Source organism: Vidua chalybeata, chromosome 6 (assembly GCF_026979565.1).
Source record: "Vidua chalybeata isolate OUT-0048 chromosome 6, bVidCha1 merged haplotype, whole genome shotgun sequence".
NCBI classification, from domain to species: Eukaryota; Metazoa; Chordata; class Aves; order Passeriformes; family Viduidae; genus Vidua; species Vidua chalybeata.
Window position 1 is genome coordinate 10144731 of NC_071535.1, and position 19949 is coordinate 10164679.

The 19949-nt window shown below is 46.4% G+C and overlaps 1 protein-coding gene and 1 long non-coding RNA gene across 2 annotated transcripts in view; both read left to right on the forward strand.

Annotated features, from left to right (window-relative positions):
- The window catches only part of LOC128789212 (uncharacterized), a 34860-nt gene extending 25970 nt beyond the window's left edge, over positions 1–8890 (forward strand). Inside the window, exons 4-8 of the mRNA XM_053944885.1 lie at positions 3027–3101; positions 5242–5342; positions 6333–6425; positions 7685–7817; positions 8765–8890. Coding sequence (XP_053800860.1) covers positions 3027–3101; positions 5242–5342; positions 6333–6425; positions 7685–7817; positions 8765–8890 — 528 coding nt within the window. The remainder of the gene's footprint in view (positions 1–3026; positions 3102–5241; positions 5343–6332; positions 6426–7684; positions 7818–8764) is intronic.
- A 1740-nt stretch (positions 8891–10630) lies between these two features.
- LOC128789460 (uncharacterized) lies at positions 10631–19525 on the forward strand. Its single transcript, XR_008431417.1, has 4 exons — positions 10631–10782; positions 13781–13902; positions 15519–15704; positions 17524–19525. It is a non-coding gene; the product is annotated as an uncharacterized LOC128789460 (long non-coding RNA).
- Positions 19526–19949: the final 424 nt, after the last annotated feature.

Here is a 19949-nt window from a genome sequence, read left to right on the forward strand (position 1 = left end):
ATTATTTCCAGAGCTCAGCACAAGAAAATGTGCAGCTGGTGCCCACCCAGCAGCCCTCCACAGAGAATCCTGTCTTGTGATCCCACAGGTGACCCCAGCCCTGCAGCTGCAGCATCTTTCTTTTCTCAGCAAAATTCCCCCTTTGAAGAATTCTGTTGAGACATATGGAATACAAACGAAGCAGGGAAGATGTGTTGTAGCAATGGGGAGTTCCAGAGGAAACCACTTTATTTGGAAAACTCAGTGGGGTCTCTTTTATTCAGCTAAAGCTGAAATGCAGCAGCAGGAGTTACCACACTCAGCTCTCTTGCTTTCCATTTCCACCAGCCCCTGGGGAGCAGAGGAGGGGAAATTCCATGGCAAACTGCTGAATCATCTCTGGGAAAGTACTCTAAATTGCAGAGTTTTTCCTCAAGAATTATTCCCTGAAGAACATGAAGGTAGTCACAAACATAGAAGTGCCAGCTGGTGACAATATGCTTAAAGCCTACTGGTTTCAGTGTTTAAGTATCTTTATGGGCTGTTTTTAATCATTACCCTGGGGAAGACCATGTGTTCTCAAGCTCTTTTTTTAGCATTTGTTTCAATGAAGGAAGTGACTTAGGGTAGTGCCACTGAGGTTATCCTAGAGCAAGTCACTGAGTCATTGACAAGCCTTCAAAGATGCTGACTAACGGTGATGGGAAATTTAACTTTTTTTAGTTCCCTCTAATGTAATAGCTGAAGAATGCTTTTGTTTAACCATGGGCTTTCTGTTTTCCTGATACACCATGTGCTGAACAGGCTCACTTCAATCTGGTTATGAACCTTTGTGCCATACAGCCCTGAGTTTTCATGCCACCTTTGATCCTGAAGCATCACAACTCTATGTGGTGCTGAGTTGTACAGAAAGAACAGAGCTGGAAGTGCTGGACAGTGTAGCACAGCATTGCCCCAGCTTGCTTCAAACCTGGCCAGCTTGGGAGCAGCTCCAGATTCAAGCTAATGAGCTTAAGTGACATAAGCTGACTCCATATGGAAAAATTATGGATGACTCTTCAGCTCAGTGGCATAGCTTATAAAACCTGCTTTATCCCTCTATTTCTGCTTCTAGGGTATCAGCCCCTCATTATGCTAATATACAGGAAGTTGTTATTGAGCAAATATCCTGCTGTTATCTCTCAACTATTGTCATATATTATTGTGCCTAAATCACATGGTGTGTGTTTTGCCACTTCAATGGATGACTAAAATTTCAGAATGAGAAGATCCTGACTGGAATAAGCCACAGTTTGCTTTGCTTATGAATACCTAGCTTATCTTTGGGTGTGGCAGCCTGATATCTGTGCAAACTAAAAGCACTTTAAACAGAAATGAGTGGTGAGAACTGTGAGCATATCTAAAGGTGCTGAGAGCCCAGATGCCACGTGGTGATCAAAACCACTTTGAAACTCCAATGTGGGGAACTCGGTCAGCTCTGCATGCAGGCAGCTTTCCCCTCAATCTGGACACACCTGGGGCAGGGGAGCTTTGTGCCTTTGAGGTTACAAAGTTGGTGAACTGAAAATGCTGTTGCCATCAGTTGGGTTGCCAGTCTGCAACCTCTGCCCTTGTTGTACTGGGGAATTTGACAGGAGTGCAGGGCAGACCTTCCAGCATGATGCCAGGGCTTATTCTCATAGTCATTTACACTGATCTGCAAAGGATCACTTGGGTCTGTGTCTTCTCACCACCACCCCTCTATTTTTTCAAATGGACAGAAGGCGGTCTGAGAAGTTTGTGTTCTGCAGTCAGCACAGGTGTACTGACCATCCACGGATCTGAAGCCTTGCAACATTTTGGTCAGACAGGAAGAAACAAGAAGTAAACTGGGCCTGTTTATTACAGCAGAAGTTTTGGTCCCCTCCACATTGGAGCTTTGGTGCCTGACGTGCTGGTATCAGTACAAGAGCTACAGACAAGCAAGCTGTTTCTAATTCAGACACATAATCTGATCCAAAACAACTAAGTGCTGTCCTCAACAAGTTATTAATTGCCTTGCAGTTCCTCACTAAGCCATGCTTTGTCCAGTTGTGGGGGGCAGGCTTGAAGAGTTTGTGCAGCTCAGCAGGGATGTGCTATCTCAGCACATAGTGTTCACACATTTGCTCACAGTCAGGTGATGGCACTTGTGAGGAAAGAATTTTTTCTGGGTTGTTTACAACTGCTTATTTGTCTTTGATTAGCACTTTTCAGTGAATATGGGAGAGCAGTTGTTTTGAATATAATTTTGATTAAATTCTTCAGCTGACAGCCACAAATTTCCTAATTCATCAGCCAGAAAAGAAGAAAGACCAAAATGGGAGATCAGACTTTACATTCCTTGGAGGAAGATTCAGAAGTAAAAGAATAAATAAGCAAGCCAGACTTTTGAGTTTAAAGCTTCTATAAAGGTCAGATCATGTTTTAAGCAACAAGCCCTTTCTCTGCAGTGCTAGTTTTGTTTTTACAGCCATTCAAACTAGCATAAGCCAGCCAAGTCTTGGAAATTTCCCATCGTGCAGCCTCATGGGGCCCATCTCACCATGACAGTAGCTCTAAACACTAACCCGGCTCCTCTTTGCACTCACAAGTCCCTGGCTCAAGCAAGGGAATTGTTTTAATTAATGCTGGCTGGTTTCTGTGGATGCTGGTTGGAGAGAGGAAGGGTGGAAAATCTCAGCTACAGTAGCTGGCAGCATGGAGATATATCTAAGCATTGTTTTGCTGTGTGGGCGCCTTCGTTGGGTGCCTAAGCTAACTAGGGAAGACTGTAGATAACCCAAGCTGACACTGGGATGAAAGCAAGCTGCAAATCATTTAAACTCAAACAAACAATGTAGAACAAAACAGAACAATGTTATTAGGTCAGCTGGAAAATAGCCAGGCTTTAGGTTAAATGAGATAGCCATAAAAATGGAGGCAGAAATTAATCTAGTCCAAATGGATAGTGAGAGGCTGGGAAACCTAACTTGTTATGAATGCCATTTTATCTTAACTGTACTTTTAAATTTTCTTTTCTCATTTAGAAGGAAGTAGGGAAAGCACTGAAAGAAGCCTTTGATATTGGGAAACCACCTTGTGCAGACGCTGCAGTCATTGAGGTAAACTGGGGGGAACTGAAAAGCTCCTATACTTTGGGGCAGTTGTTTTTGCACACAAGTATGTAGGTATTTGGCAAGACCCAGTTTTGCATGTCTCAGTCTAAGCACAATGTATTAAAAGCCTGCAAGCTGGCTGCCATACTTAAGCTGTGTCTGTTTGCTCCCAAACCTGTTTTTGCCCTGGGCATACATAAAGAAAAAAAAAAAAAAAAACCTTACTAAACTAAGGATAAGCCTGAGCTAATTCAAGCTGAAGCTGCATTTTCATACATGCTCCTGGATCTTTACGTAACCTTTTGGAAAGTCGTGGTGTTACCCAGTCTGCTCTGTGTGAGCTCTGCAGAGCACTTTTCTAAAAGCAGGGAGAGCTGCCGAGCCGTGGCAGGGCCCCGTGGCTGCAGTGCAAAATGCAGGCAGGCTGCTCCCTGCTTGCCCCTGCTGGCACTGCTGCCCTGGCGGGCCAGGCAGTGCGGGGGATGCTGCAGGGCACAGCGAAGGCGAGCGCTCCAAGGGCACTGCAGGAGCACACCCTGCTGATTCGTGAGCAGCGTGTACTGTGGGCAGAGGGTGTTTGGATCACGACCTGCAGAAGGATTAAAATAAATCCTGGAGTTTACATGTGGGCTTAAGTGATGCTGGAGATCAGGGGCATGGCTGTGGGCTGTCATGAGTGTATCTTTCTTCTCCACTTACACCACCTGAGTGGCAGTCCCGTTTTGGGTCATGAGAGAGGGAAATAGCTCCATGGTCCTTTGGGATGGCAGACAACCTCAGGCACTGGAAGCATTGCAGATCACCAGCAGCTGGTTTTCTTTGTGAGGATACAGCTTTAGCTGGCAAGCATTGGCTTTTCTGGCTCATCTCAGACCCAGACACGTAATGCAGAGCTCACATCAGAGACGGTTTCCTCCTTGCCTTGCCCTGTACCTGCTGGAGCAATGATGTGCCCAGTGATGTACCTGTGCTAGGGTGATGTTTAGATATCAAGATGTTTTTTTTTTCCTTCTTTTGGCTCACAGTGGAAAGTTTTCTAACAGGAACTAGGACAAAGCATGTTTGAATCCCATAGCCCTCATATCTGTAACATCTGGCAATGCTTCAGCATGAGTGGATTCACTCTGTTGTGTATGCAACTGACAGGTTTGAATGCTCTGGGGTGGGTGATGGAAAAGCCTGGATTAATAGGAAAGCCTTATGAAATTACCACCTCCTCAATTTTCTCAGGCTGACACTTAAACTTCAGATAGAAAATGAACAAGGTGTCATGGAAACTCATCAGCTGTGGTTTTCTGACACTTTGGGTGTATTTTCTCCTGCCCCTTTGGGTGAGCTTTTGCATCTGTTATGAGCAGTGGAAAAACCCATTCATGACGTGAGTCACCCTTTGTCTCTGGCAGATGAGCACTGTGAGGGCACAGCATATGGGTCCATCTGTCTCCTTTTATCCATCTGGCTCTCCTCCCCTTGCAAGCTTTTGTTTCCACAGAGCAACTAATGGGCAGCATTAAGTTGCCACCTGCTCAAGCCTGCCCGATAAGGGGTGAATTTTGAGCTGTCTGACACAGCCCGCCTCCTGCAGACACCTGGGCCACCCCGCTGGGGTCAGTGGGGCAGGACATTTGTTGTAGGGTTTAACACACAGAGCTGTGTCAGGCGTGAGTGGTGGTGGCTGGGAAGGTGACACCTGCCCTCTTCAGGAATCCCATGTAGAGACCCTGGCAGAGGTGCAGGGCACACAGTTAGGTCTGCATAACCTTCTTTTTAGTGGCTGCACCCAAATTTATCTGCGAGGCTGAGTCAGGTAGAAGCACAGATGCTCCTGCAGATGGCAGGTCTATGTGTGAGCTGAACTGCCAGGCTGGATGTGACCAGCAGAGAACATCTGCAGGGACAGGCTTTTACCCAAGCACAGGCCTGCTGACCACAACAAAAACAGTGGTAGTAAAAGTGTAGTGTTAGGTATTCAATAAGGCTGATGAAAAATACATTTATTTCCATAAGGACTCTCAAAACTGAAGCAGAAGTTGGTGCCTAGGGCAGAGGGATTTGCTGCAGGGTGAGCAGTGGGATGTATTCCTGTACACTGCATAGGGAACAAATGACTTTGGCTAGTTTTCCTCTCACATATTGAAATCCACAGATACTAACAGAAAAGACAGCGACTGCCAGGCGAGTCAGCGAGAGCCTGAGTGAGAAGGTGGAAGCTGAATGCCTGGAGGAGTGCCTGAGGTTCCTGGAAAGGTAGGAAGGATGCTGTTTTCCTCCTTGCTAACATTCTTAATGCTCAAAAGAAAGAAATCCTGATGAAGCAGCTGGTGATGCTGTGTTCACCTGGATCTTGATGGCTGTTTCCTATTAAAGTGTTACTGGAGAGACAGCACTTCAGTGCTGTTTGTGTGCTCAATATTTGTAGTTGGACTAAAGCTGAGGGAACAAAGGGCATCTGGAGTAGCTTATACAGGATAAAGCCTTGCGGGGAGTTCTGGAGAGGCTCAGACCTTAAACACACCTGGGAAGAGGGGCAGCCAAGTGTCCAGTGCCCAGGCCTGGCCCTTCCTACCCTGGCTGTGCATCCCAGGCACTATGCTTTCTGCTGGCTCTGTGGCAGGGTGGGGAGATCTGCTCTGTCCTGGTTCTCATAGCAGAATGAATATCTTCTCATCTGGCCTCTCACCACTTCCTCTGGCTCCCTTCATCTGCTTTTTGTTCTTGGGTATTTCTCTCCCCATGTATCCCCCACAGCAGAAAATGCCAGGACTGCTGGTTTAGGTAGTATTTCAGATGGAGATTTGATTTAAGATCCTTGGCCCTCCACATGATGACAGGAAGGAAATTTCTATAAAATGGAGTCGTCCAGAAGCCCTTTGTGAGACTGAGACTGACAAAGCAGTTCAGAGACCTTGTGGGTTATTCACATACACTGAGACTGTTCTGCAGCTTTATTGGCAAAGCCTGAGTTGCTTCCCAGAAGGAAGTGTTGCAAACCAACCTCCTGCCTCTTGGTCCCTGGCACAGGTACTTAGGCAGCTCCAGGGCTCTCCCTGCTGTTCCTGTCTTTTTCTTCCCCATCAGCTGGGCAGGACAGAGACTTTGTCATGTTGTAGATCCCACCTGGAGGGTTGAAACTGTGATATAAAAGACAATCACAGAATATTTCTTTAGTTTGCTGTTGATGTTAGATGTGTTATGGAGCACACCAGATTAAAGGAACTTCTTCCTGTTTTAATTTAGCTATGAAGATGAAGTAAGAAGCTTTCTCCAGCTTGATGGCTGCCCGCAGATCTGCAGCAGCTTACGACTCCTGGAGAATTGCTGCCTTCTCAGGTTAGAAAACAGAGCCTCATGACATGGGGAGCAAAACAAGTTTTCTGCTGGTCTGATCTCCTTCTGATTCTGGTATGAGGCCAATCTTGCCTCCAGCTGGGTATGGTCATCCAGCCCTGTGCACACCAGCCTTTAAAGTTGGAGGAAGCCAGCTGCTGTCAGCAAGACTTCTTCAGAGCTGCCCTTGCTGCCCCAGCAAGAGGGAGGCTCAGATGGGGGCTGTGACTGTGGCCAGGGCCACAGGGCTGTACTGCCACTTTTTGCCTGCTCCCAGGCCCTGCAGGTGCTGTAGCCATCTCCCCCTTCCAGCACTGAGCAGGAGGCAGGCAGCAGTGCTGTGTCATGTGTGGGGACACTATCCTGGCTAACCCCACTGTGGGTTGTGATGTCGTTCCTTTCCCTGGCCTGATCGTCCTCCAGCAGGAAAGCCTCATAAAGGTTATGCTGAGATGTGTGTGCTACTGCACTTGGTAGGTGCAACCTTAAGTGCTTTGCTGAATGAAACCCCGTGGAATATGCCAGGCTTTCCCTGGGGTTGCTAGGAAGGAGGGAAGCAATAAAGCACAGAAGGGTGGAGGAGGATGTTTGCACCTACGAGCTAATTTCAGAAGCACTTGCAGCATTGGAGAAAACAAGGTTGCTTCTCTTCTTTCTGTGTAAAGTTATCCAGGGATCTCTGGAGTCAGCAAAATGCCAAAATCCAACATATGCACAGTGATTACTTGACATCAGAGCCTTGTGTTGAGCCTAGGTAGCTGCTTTGTTTGTTGTATTTGCATGTTGCTGATGCTGGATCCTAGACTGAATACTTATGAGTCTCTTTTATGTGATCCTTCACAGCTTTACTGAGAATGAAGTTGTACACTGAGCCTTTACAGAAAGTAGAATGTCTGGTTTCAAGCTGGTGATAATTTTAGCCAGGATTTGCTGACTGGAAGACTGCTCTGATGGAAGATAATTATTTGTCTTGTATTTGTAGATTGTCGAAGGCACACAGGATGCTCACCCAGACTCTGTTTGTCAAGACTGCTTCATGCTTGCTCGTTTTTGAAAATGCTAGAATTTTTTTATTGACACTGCCCTTGTGGCAGTGTCTTAATGAGTGCACAAATGCAGGTCACTGAGCTAGCTTTGGACCTGAGCATGTGTCCATTCAATGACTCAGGCATCTGTGATGGTTACAGTAGAAAGAGTTTTGATCTGAGAGAAAAGCGTGATTTGATCTGATCAATACTTTCCATATTTATTTTTTTAAACAGAACTGTCTGGCATAAGCTAACATACATTTGCAGTGTCAGCACTGACCAGAATATTAAGGTAAATGGATTTCTACACAGGATGGAAGATGACACTATAGAGCATTTTCTGCAGACCGTCACTACTAAAGTCAAGGTATGGAAGACCCATTTTAATTCTGACTATATGCAGACCATATGGCTGGCATGCACTTCCCTCTCATGTCCTGATTTGGAAAAGGTGAAGCCATAGTTTGGCCTTCAAGTCTAGTTTTCTCCTCTGCCTTGTCAGAATCTGTATATGGACAGCTTCACATTTTCCAGTTTTGGGACTGCAGTTTCCCAAACTGCTTGTAGTGTTTGCTGTTGTGCTGCCCAGACCCCAGAAGTTGAATTTCACCCAGTACCTATTCATTCCCAGCAGCTGGGCATCTTCCCAGGACAGTGATAAATCACAAAGCCCAGGGCTGTGCTGGGTAGTCAGGATATTGAAAAGGCTGACCAGAAATGTGTCCCTCCCTTGAGATAAGGTCCCCTCCCTTCACACTTTCTAGTATCAGTCTATTAGCCCAGACACCCTTCACCCTTGTGTCTGGAAAACACAGAATTCCAGGCTCCTGACAGTGTGTGATCCTGTGCATTTCCCTGGGAAGCTCCCCTGAGCATCCTCAGCCTCATTGCACAGGCTCCCTCGGGCACACGTGAGGCAGCAAAAGGAAAACGACAAGAGAAACTCTGGCTACACTGTGCAGTTTTGGTCTCCAGAGCTCATTGCCAGCCTGTCCCATGGGCCCACATCTATGTGGGAACAGGGGGTGGTTCTGACAGAGCATCTGGCAACCCTGGGGGGGAACAGGAGGCCCAGGGCCCAGGTTTTCAGTCTTCCAGGTTTGGCCTTAAGAACTTAGTACATACTTCCTGAGTTGGAATTGTTTCTTTCTTTCATGTTTTGATTTTCTTTGAAAGAAAAACACAGGATGCTGCAGTTGGTGGAGAAGTCTGTTTCCAAGAGCAGAAAGAGCAAAGACACAATAATCTGTGTCTGTTGTTTGTTTGGTGTCTCTACATGTGCACCCTTTGACTCTGTCTGTTTCTTTTCCTCAGGGAACACTGAAGGACCACTTCAAAAAGAGTGACAGTGGTTTTGACCACATCCTTGAATCTTTAAAGCAAAACTTTTTGACCTTTGGGAAGAAAAAAACTGATATATACGAGGTAAGAAATAAGTAAGAAAGTGAGGACAATATGTTACTCAGGAAATCATCTTACAAGAAAGATGGAGAGGGATTTTTTTCCAAGGGCATGTAGTAACAGGACAAGGGGGAATGGATTAAAACTGAAGAGTATAGGTTTAGATTAGATTTAGGAGGAAATTCTTTGCTATGGGAGTGGCAAGATGCTGGAAGAAGTTGCCCAGAGAAGCTGAAGATGCCCCACCTCTGGAAGTGTTCAAGGCCATGTTGGATGAGGTACTGAGCAACCTGTTCTGGTGGAAGGTGTCCCTGCCCATGGCAGGGGGGGTTGAACTAGATGATCTTTAAGGTCTCTTCCAACCCATACCATTCTGTTCAGTGGAATCACTGAAACTAGTAATTGTGCTTGGGATAGCACAGTAACTAGAAAATTAATCTAAATTGCAGTTTTCTCTGTTGTCAAATGGGTTTTTAAATATCTAGTGGTCTCAGTTCAGTACCTCTATCCACCAGGGTTGGGTAGTGACAGCTGGGACCTTTCTGTGATTTCAGCAGAGAAACCAACAAATGAAGAAATGTGGAAACTGAATGTACTTCCCAAATACAGAGGGACTAGTTGGACTCCCTCCTCTCCTACCATTGCCCCAATACCATTATATTGTAAATCTTCTCAGCTTCTAATGTGCTTCAACCTTATTTGTAAGGATTATTGATCCCTTTGATGTAGAGTGGACACAGAGAAGTGAAAAGTCCAGATTCTTAAAGGGTATGGTGTCTCATGCAGAGTAACTGGCAAACAACCTCACAAAGTACCCAAGTTTTTTCACCTTTACAGTAGCCTAAGCAACTTGTCTAGGATCTTACAACACCCTTGAGTCTATCTCTTCAGCAATGAGGTTGGTACCTGGGGAACCCTCTCTTTTGTGCAGGCTGGATTTGCTGCTGCTACATGTGCCACATGTCCTCCTAAGCATGGGACTCCTAGGTCTGCAGTCTCTTTGTCAGTGATGATTTTAATTAACATTTTGCAATATGGAAAGGTAATGGAAGAGAAAAAAGTAGGATCTATTCTGCTGTTCAAAGCCTGTCACTGGACATTATGTCACATTAGTGCTGGGGCAAGCAGCAGCTCAGTGGTGAAACGCTGTGCCAGAGCTCTCTGTCTCTTGCTTTGTCTGTTTTGGACAGAGCTGAGGATTTTCTGTACCTTTGGACTGCAGCCTCACCCTGCTCTGATTTCAATTGCTAACAAAACGTGGTTTCTGTGCAGCAGCCCACCCCCCATCAGAAACACTCACTGTCCCTGTCAGGCACTGCCTGGCCTCTGGCTGGGGTTCCTCAGCAGGTAGTGGGAGATAAGAAGGAATTGCCCAGGTGACTTCTCTGTGCCCAGACGCAGCTGTGTGCCCAAGTACCCTGTGTCAAATGTGGATGCTCGAGGGAGGCTGCATCTGGCTTTGTCTGTAGCCCAAGCTTTCCCCAGGTGATGTATTTGTTAGCCAAGCCAAGCTGCAGCTCTGTGTGAGTGACCTCTGGCTCAGCTAACTGGTACCATTGCTTTTGATTTGATGTCTCCACACTTACCATCAAGGTTTGTCATCCACATGCAGCTTGGAGATAGCCCAAGTGTTAGATCAAGCATTTTAATACTTAAGCAAAGAAATGGGACAGCCATCTGCATGGGCAGAATATCTGCTGTCTGCCCTGCTATAGGTGTGGCTGAGCCTTGCTCAGTGCAGGGAAGTTAATCTGAGTATCTTTGCTCTGGAACAGGCCCTCATCAAGGCTGTCAATGCCATCATTATTACAGAATACATGCAGGCCCTCCTGACCACTCCCAGGAAACCATCTGCTATGCAGAGGAGGAGGATTGTCAACAAGATAGAAGAAGATCATAGGATGATGCAAACCATCTTTAAAGAGTGCTTAGTAAGTCTTTGATATGGTTACAGTTTTGCTCTCTGTCATCAAGAATGATACCAGCAGAGGAAGACTCTGAAAACTACAAAAAAGCTTAAGAGTTTTTACCACAGGGGTATCAAGCTTCACTGAAATGACATTCAGATGTGCTGACAGCCCTTCTGATCTGTCAGAAGCTGTTAGCTCATGGTTTTGAAATGTGTGACTGGAAGATGCAAGTTTTGCACTGCTACCACTGACACAAGAATGAAGCGTGCTCCTCTGAGCTGGTGAGACAGCTCTAAAGCTGCCAGCTCCCCGCATCAGGCCTCTGGTACATGGAGTGGCAGTGCTTTCCTTTGAGTCTCTGGAGTGATGAACCAAACAGGCTGCTCCACAGCTCCACCTGCTCTGTGGATTGCCCTGTAAGGCTGCTCCTCCCTGGACATGGGGTGTGCATTGCTACCCCTCTGTCCGGCCTCCTCCCTGCCTACAGGCCCTTCCCAGCCCCTCAGACTGGGATGATGGCTGACTGAGCCATTTCCCTGTGCTGTGGCATTTCCTCATGGCAAAAACATGCTGATGCTGTTGTGGTTGCTGACAGCTGTGAGGAGGAACGAGTCTTCCTGCAGGGGTAAACACCTCACACCATTAGGAGGTGAAGGCGCATTGCAGAAGATTGGGTGTAAAAGCAGAGCCACACCTCTGAAGAAAACTTGGGCAGAAGTGCTGGTTCTGATTTGCAGAAACAACTTCAGAAGCTTTAAAAAGTCTCAGCTCATAATCTGGTGTAATTGGCAGTGCTGCACGCACTGCAGCATCTCTGGATGCCACCAGGCTGTCGCATGAGTCCCCTGATTACCCAAGGGCAGGGACTGCACTGGCAGCAGCGTCCCCTCCTTCAGCTGGTCCAGTTGGAGAATCACTGCCATGCAATGTCCCTGGCATGGCTCATTAGCAGATGAAGGCTGAGAGTGCGCAGGCATGGTGCTTCATCAGGGGCTGGGCTGAGCAGCACAGCAGTGGTTGCAAAGTCAGTCTGGTAACAGGACTCAGATATGACAGCATATAAACCCACTTGGCTACACTGGTTTTAATAATTTCACAAATGCTGAGTAATTCTCACAACTTGCCTATTTAAGTGCTAGGGACTGAAAATCTATTTTCTCACAGATGAGTCCCTTGCAAGCCATATGTCAGCAATTCTTACCTTGTCCAATGAATAAAATGAAATAAAAATTATCGTCTGTAGGCTTCTCTAAAATCCTCTCAGACCCATTATAATTAATGCATTAGATTCATGGCAGCAAGCTGGAAGCTGCCAGTGCTTTTAGCTGAAGACCCACCTCTTGGAGTGATTGATGACACATTAATTAATGCTTTCAGCAACTGAGACACGGGGAATAGCAGGAAGGTTTTCTAATCTTAACTTTGAAGTTTACCAGAAATGCTGTTCTCAGCATCAGCTTTGGATGTATTGTGCATGGAACAGCGCAAAGGAAATAGAGGAAATCTAATTATCTATTAAAACCCTACATTAAGCTTGGGTGAAAAAGGGCTGCATCTGGTTAGAATGGTTTCCCCAGTGTCCCCAATGTGTGCACTTTCTTACTTGATGTGAGAACACTGAAAGCCTTGGAGGTGAAATGCACAAGTGATTTGCAGAGGACTGCCTGCTCCTTAGTCATGAGGCTCACGGTTATGCATGCGAAATATGAACTCTGCTGCAGACTGAATTTATCGTGCAGTTGTTGCACAGGCTGCACCTGCTCCCTGCCCTGCTCTGCCCTCTCTTTGGGCTCTTCCTTCCCCTCTGTTCTCAAAACACATTAGGAAATACCTTGCTTCTCTCCTAAGAGCAGTATGTGCCAAAGGCACTTAAACACTGCTGACAAAACACCTCTTTTTTTTCCCTTTAGACTGCAGGCTGTTTACCTCTGACCTTGCCTGCCTATGTAGGGCTTAACTAAATCTGACGCCTTCAAATTAATTAGCATTTTGTAATAATGTGCTTGCCAAGTATGAAGCTGTACAGTACCAGTGCCTCAGGAGCTGAGTACAGCTTGTGCACTGAGCAGAGCTAGACGTGCTGTGTGCCTGCAGTGCAGGGGGAGACGGGGAAGACTGTCTTCAAATATTATTATTATTTTTAATTATGTTCATTGCAGAGGTGCCGCATGGAGAATGTGACCTGCTGTTTCTAATGCCCCCTGCAGATGAGGGGAACCTGGGCTTCTCCTGCCCCAGTTTGGCAGCCCGTTCTCCAGGTTTGCTTTGTCACAGAGTCTCTGCTGACGTGCTGGCATCAATAATTCAGGGAAGCAATTTAATTGCATTACCACACTGATGAAAAATGTGAGCAAGACCTGAAGCTCTCTCCTGGTGCTACATCTGCATTCTGCTCCTCCAGCTCTGCTAAAAATGCTGTGTGTTTTTTGATGAGACTTTTCTTCTCCTGTGTGCTCCAGATTAGAGGGAGTTCATCGTGTGCAACATCTACCAACCATGTCATGTATTTTACACTGTCCAGCCCTGTTTCCCACTTTTTTTTTCTATTGGAGGATCTGTGTCTCCTCATCTTCTCCCTAAGGTTGCTTTTCTGTCCCTGGGCTTGCTTTGGGGCAGCAGAAATGCCAGCATGTTTGGCCAACAAGACTGTTTTCACATTGGTCAAGCACAGGGCTCTGCTTACCTCCAGAAGCAAACCACATCCCACAAGACGAAATGGCCCTGAAAGGACAAGCAGTTTAGGGAAAAATGAGGTACACTTGCCAGCTTTGCCAAAGGAAGAGCAGGAGAAGACTCTGTGCTGCTAAAGATGGTTGTCCAGCCATCCAGGAAACAGTTTGTGACTACTCACCAGGTTCTTTTCTGCTACCCTGGGGTAAAATCAGACTTCCATACATGCACAGACTCTCCCGCAAAGCTCCTAACCCACACAGAGAGATCCCCAGTCTGACACAAGTCCAGCTCTTAACATGCTGTGCTGTTTCCCCTGCCCTGAACACAACATTGCTTTTCTCCCCAGGGTCCTGCGGTTGGTTCTCTCAAGAATCCCATAAAAGCAATTTTAGAGCTTGTTCAAACTTCTGATCCTGAGGGGATGAAAATAGCACTTCTGCCCATTCTAAAAGAATTTCCTGACCTCAGGTAATGTCTTTGACTGCTTCAACCTCTGTGCTTTCTTGCATGATTACTTGAAACTAGAAGACCTACAGCAATATTAGTCCTGTGGTACTTTTGCAGTGTGTTGGGCCAGGCACAGTGACCCTTTGAATGTACTCACTGGTGCCTGTTTTAAATCTTTGTCAGACATGAACTGGTGAAGTTGAGATGTCCTTCTGTAAAGGTGGAGGAGGGATGAAATTGCTGTCAACAAAACAGAAATGCTGTGGAAAACTACTACCTTAATGCAGAGTTTACAGGCACATATGCATCAAATGTGGGTTTCAAGAACATCCTTAATTTGGGCATTTCATAACTTCCAAACACTTGGCTTTTGTCTTCAACACTTCGCCAAACCTTGCATAGCTATTTTCAGAAGTTTCTAGGTGTATTCAGCAAGACTATACACTTACATTTCTTACAGGAAACTTAACAGAATTGAAACACAGCTTTTACTAGGAAGGAGAGATCTTAGGTAACTGCATTTTTTTTCCAAAGCCTGTGGTTTACTCCATCTATCTTTTGTTCTCATGTTCTGTGCCTGTGTTTGTCCAGCTTAACATGATTGCAGTGTAAAGCTCTCTGTCACAGGATGCTGCGAAGGTCAAAAATATGAATACCTTTAAATGTGGGGCAGACAATTTGTGGTAGATAATTACTTCAGTGCCTATTCAACATGACAGTCATGATATAAACCTGCAGCAAGGGAAGTTTCTAGACTTTTGTAGGAAGGACTGCTGTAGGCAAAGAAAAAAACCCAAAGATATTATGTTATGCTTCATCTGGCTTCTTACTTCTTTTTTACTTTACAATACAATACAAAATTTACTTTACAGTACAATAGCACTTTTAAGGGTGCTATTGAAGTAAAAAGCTGCTTATCTGATACAGCATAGCAATTATATATATATAATTGCTATGCTGTATCAGATAAGCAGCTATATATATATATATAAATATAGAAAAAAATACATACATACATATATATATATATAGCATAGGAACTGGGCATAGAAAGTTCTCAGAAGACCCAGATATCAGAGGAGGTCATCCTGGTGTGAGTGGATGCACTCTTCTTGTCTACAACATATTTCTCTGTTTCAAACTGTTTGGCTTGGATACATTTGCCTTATATCCAATACAGTATTTCCCTGCTCAGGGGAACAGTGCACTGTAGAACACAAATCCTGTAACCTTCCAGATGAACAAGAATAAGCTCCATTTGAGGGGAGAAGAGATATCAAAAATGCCTCCAAACAGTCAAATGTTGAGTTATCTGAAACCTATTATGATAGATACAGGTCTTTTTCTAGGAATAACTTAAGCTGAACATTTTCAATACTTCACAGGGATGCTGTGTGACCTGGGCTTGGGACCCATGAGCTCAGCCCTATCTCACACAGCTCTTGGGATATGGCCTCCCCCTTAGATAGCCAGAGGGTGTCAAAAAGCAGCTTCCAATCTTTGGTCTGGTCCAGCAAAACTGAGGGATAGGAAACAAGCTTTTTTTTTTTTTTTTTTTTTTTTTTTTTTTTTTGTGTTTGTTTGTTTGTTTGTTTCCTTGACTCATTCACTTACTGTCCTCTTGTCCTTCTGGACAGGAAGGAACATCTGAGTGCAGTGCTGGACATCAAAGATTCGCTCAGCCGGGAAGACAGAGCTGCTCTCTTGAAGGCATTTCATGATAATTGCAGGGAATCGGAAACAGAAGCAAACATGCTCTTTGCAGATATAGAAGTAAAACCTAGAAAATATGGACTCTGTGCCTGCCTCTGCTGTTAGCAAAGGTGGGTGTGTGTGAGTGTGCTTGTGTGTAAGGTGTACCTACCCAGGCACACTTCTTACAGGGAGGTGGAGCTGTAGCCTCACCTCCCCAAGGTTCTCATTGCTCCATACACTGGCTCTACTTCCCTCTCTCTGCCTGCAGACTTCCACACCCTGGAAGATCAGGCTCTTCCTCCCCATCTTTCACTCCTGTCTGTGTGTCCCTGCAGCAAAGTCCCTCTGCAGCATCCCCTCCCTCCCAGCTCTTACCCTCTGCATGGGCACGGTCTCCCAGGCAAGTGCTGTTGCCTCCTAGCAGGACAAGCCAAGGAGGATCTTCTCAGTGATCCTCCTGCTTCTCTGGTGCTGAGGGGAGGGATATGTGAGCCCCACCACTGCCTCCTCCATGACAGCTGCATTAATTAAAGCAGGCTTGCCCCATTTAGGTGACTGTGTTGTGCTGTGAGGCAAGTGTGCCCACCATGTGCTGGCAGCAGCAGCAGCTCATGGCAGAAGGGAGGAGGGTTAAAATCAGAGGGATGACTGTCACTGCAATGAGTTAAATCCAATGGTGAGAATTGCCAAGACTAATCTGGGGCACTTGCAACCACCTTTCAGTCTCCCAAGTGACTCCTTCATAATCACAAATGGGCATTTTTACTTTTTTCTTGGCAGGGTGGGGGCTAAGTTGCAGCAGATTTCAAAGTTAAGCAGTTCCTCATGGATTTAAAATACTGCTTAGTAGAGAACATATAGCTATTTTCTTCACTTTAAATAATTGACAACTTCTTGTTAGTCCAAAGTTATCCAGCTCCAGCTCAGAGGTGGAGAATTTTGTTTTATGTTGGCTAGGTCAGAGCCTTTAGCTATCAGAAATAGTCCCACTCAGTTAATAACTACAGGTTGTCAGCAGTTACTTTCTGTTGCATAAGCTGACTAGACTGAGGTTGAGAAGCACAGTCCCTTTCCTGCTCCACTCTCAGGTGTCACTATTTATTTATAGTTACCCATGTTAGCAGATCAGGCATGAGGTATGCAGGATTCTACCCTCCAGGCACAGGCAGACAGCAGGCTGCCCTGGTAGCAGGGAGAGAAAGCAATTAGAGAAACAATTAATAAGCACAAAAGCTTCCCCTCCTAATGAAAACTGACTCTGATATAATGAACTGGCTGTCAGCCACCCATGTGTATACCCTGCTTTAAAGAAATTACCCATAGTGTCACCTTTGCTTTAGTAAAGATATCGAGGAATATATTTTTAAAGAGTTGTAAATCACTTAATCTCCTATTTGCTGAAATTCCCTGGGTAAAGAGGCTCCCAAATCCCAGCAGACCCAGCTGAGTGTGCAGTGTGGTGGACACAGATGGCTAGCACAGTTTGGTGGCCTCACCTGAGTTTGGAGCTATCAGTAAAAGCTAAATCAATTATGGGATGTGCCACCTTCCTCCTTCCATCCCAGCCCTGTGATTTTGCTGCCATGCTCTGGGATGTGACCTGTAGGCTCTCTAGAATCAGCTACTTCCTCCTAGCCAGAAACATATTTCTCCCTCCTGTACATGGAGGGGGCAGGACTTTAGAAAAGCACTGGTTTTGGTTGTTTCATGTTAGCACAAAATGTCCTTCCAGAAGAGCAGTAAGAAGGTTTGGCTGGGGAGGGCAGGCAGCAGTGGGAGTGCTGCCCATGGATTGCTTAGCCCAGGAAGTGGAGGATTTCAGCAGGTAAGTGTCGATACAGCTTCATGCAAGAGTGTGCACAGGAGGGCTGTTTCTGCTGTTTGACTCCTGCACATGTTCTGACAAGTGCTATTTAATTACCCTGCTGTTTTCTTGCCTTCCTTCAGGCCTGCTGGGGGAAACACGAGGCCTTGCTCTGTTGTGCCAGCATCTGCAACCACATCTCCTTGAAAGCTTCACATGCAGCTGGATGCATGGAGAAACCTGTCAGCCACGGAAGACAAAATTCCTGCACTTTTGCAGGAAAACCATGAGGCTCAAATCCTAATCTTATATGTGAAGTCCAGGAGGAAGATTAATGGGATATGGTCTAAAGACATTTCTTCAAAATTTTCTAGAGACTGCCATTCAGATGAGTCCTGGTAGTTATTCCCAGGATGGGGCAAGTGTGGAGGAGGGTTTCCCCTCACTGAATTCTTCTGTTTGCATCCCTTGTTCCATGAAATCTCTAATGAAACCAGGGACTGCTGCACCACATGGTGTCCCAGCATTGCAACCTCCTGAGGGATTCCAAGACCTCAGTTAAGGAATATTGCCTGGCTGATTGTGCTGGCAATGCCTGCAGGTCTGGGCACCTCAGTTTACTCCCCAAAGCCTGACCTGCACCAGGAGGGTGCAGACAAAGCTGCCTCTTCCCTCTCTTTTGAAGGCTTGACCTGCTTTGGGGGCAGCCTGCCATGGTGAGGTGTGGGATGGGGAGCTCTTCCTGTATGAGTTTTACAGCTGGCTCAGGAGCATAGTCTTGCATTAATTTTTATACCTTAGTTACTGGAAATTTCCTCTTGGAGAGGGAGGGGAAAACCTCATAGGAAGCAGGCAGTAAAAGGAGCTGTTTGTCCCAGCCTCTGGAAAAGGTCTCTGCTAGTTTTCAGATGTAAATAGGCAGTTCTGAAGGAAAAACACTGACTTTTCTTCATGGTTATCTATGGGCTGGTCACAGGCCCCAAGCTGGATGTTCTTCAAGGCCCTCCTTTGCTATTGTGTGAATATAGGCCATTACTGCTCCTCTCTGACACCGTAACCAAGCAAAAAACTCTACCTCAGATGTGCCAGTGCTTTTCTGAGCAGCCATTCCCTCTCAAGTCTGCTTCCCTAACAAGAAGAAGGAAAATTTGTGCATAACTTGACAATGTGTGTAGCAGTGGACATGTCATGCCCTGGTACCCTGAAAAGTGCAGGCCCAGCTGGGTGCTGCCACATTCTGCAGTGCTGTGCCATCACCCCAGGGACACAGGTGCCCCTTCCCAGAGCCCTGAGTGCAGATGGGGTCCTGTGAGCTGGAAAGGAACCAAGGCTCATTTGTAATTGTCATTAGCTTTGTTCCTGGTGCAGTACTGAGCGTGGGGTGAGTGTCAGAGAAGAAGGAAGAAACAGGTTCCTCCATCTCCAGGGGAGTCCTCTGTGTGCTTTCGGGGCACCAGAAGACCTTGGCACTGTTACAATTCGTCCCTCGTGAGAGCATCCCATGGCCTGCCTGCCCTTCCTGACTGCCTGGCTGCTCAAAAGGCCAGTGCAGGTGTCCCTAATATTTCATAGCTGTCCATTGTGGCTTCAGTGAGACCTTCCCTGGGATGTGGGAAGGCTTGGGAATCTGGGGGAGCTGCAACCTGTCTGGGTGGGCATGGGTTGGGCTGCAGGGCTGGATGAGCACCTGCCTTCTGAAGGCTGTCAGCCCTGCCACTCTGGGCTGGTCACCCTCCCCTCCTGCTCAATTGCACATTTTTTCAAGGATGGGAAGGGATGTCAGACCTGGATGACAGACCCTATTGTGATGGCAGGGTCAGGGACAGCCTCTGCCAATGGGCATTTCAAGCAACAAACCTTCCAGAGAAAATAAATAAAACCCTCTCTGACATTTCCATCACTGTCAGGCTAAAAATAATCCTTCAGCATGTGGACAGCTCTGGCCATGCACACATCGATGTCGATGTGTGTCTGTGCTCTTTGACATCTGCAGCCAGACAAGGGTGTGCTCTGCTTGGAATCAGCAGCTGGGAGCCCTGAGGGTCACCAGGCTTGCCATTGCTGTGTGCAGATCAATGATGTTTTGTAGCAGCAAGTTTTTGCACCATGTGTGAAGCATCCACTCATGGAGAGAACAAATAAAGACTTGAGTTTGTCCATGAGGTTTAATGACGTTTTCCAGAGCCAGAGGGCCCAGGGATGTTGGCTGGGGGTGATGGGGAGAGGCAGGCTGGTGTGGAGGAAGATGGTGTGGGAGGGATGTCCTTGGGCACCCACAAGTGACCTGCAGAGAGCAGATGGCGTGTGGGGAAGCTTCCTGGAGGGGAGGCAGTGGCAAGGGAATGCTGGGTCACTCCCTAGGACTGTCTGAGGTGAGCAGGGAGGGGAGGAGAAGCTGCAGGGAAGGTGGATGAGGGATTTTCCTTGTTTGACAGAATGGATGATGGATTTTAACCCACTTGATTGTGTGACCTGAACTTCCCAAGTGATCCAGCCTGCTCCTTTCTAGCTTTCACCCTAACCTGGGGTTAAAGCGCTTGTGTGGGATTTATGCCACTCTCTGAAGAGG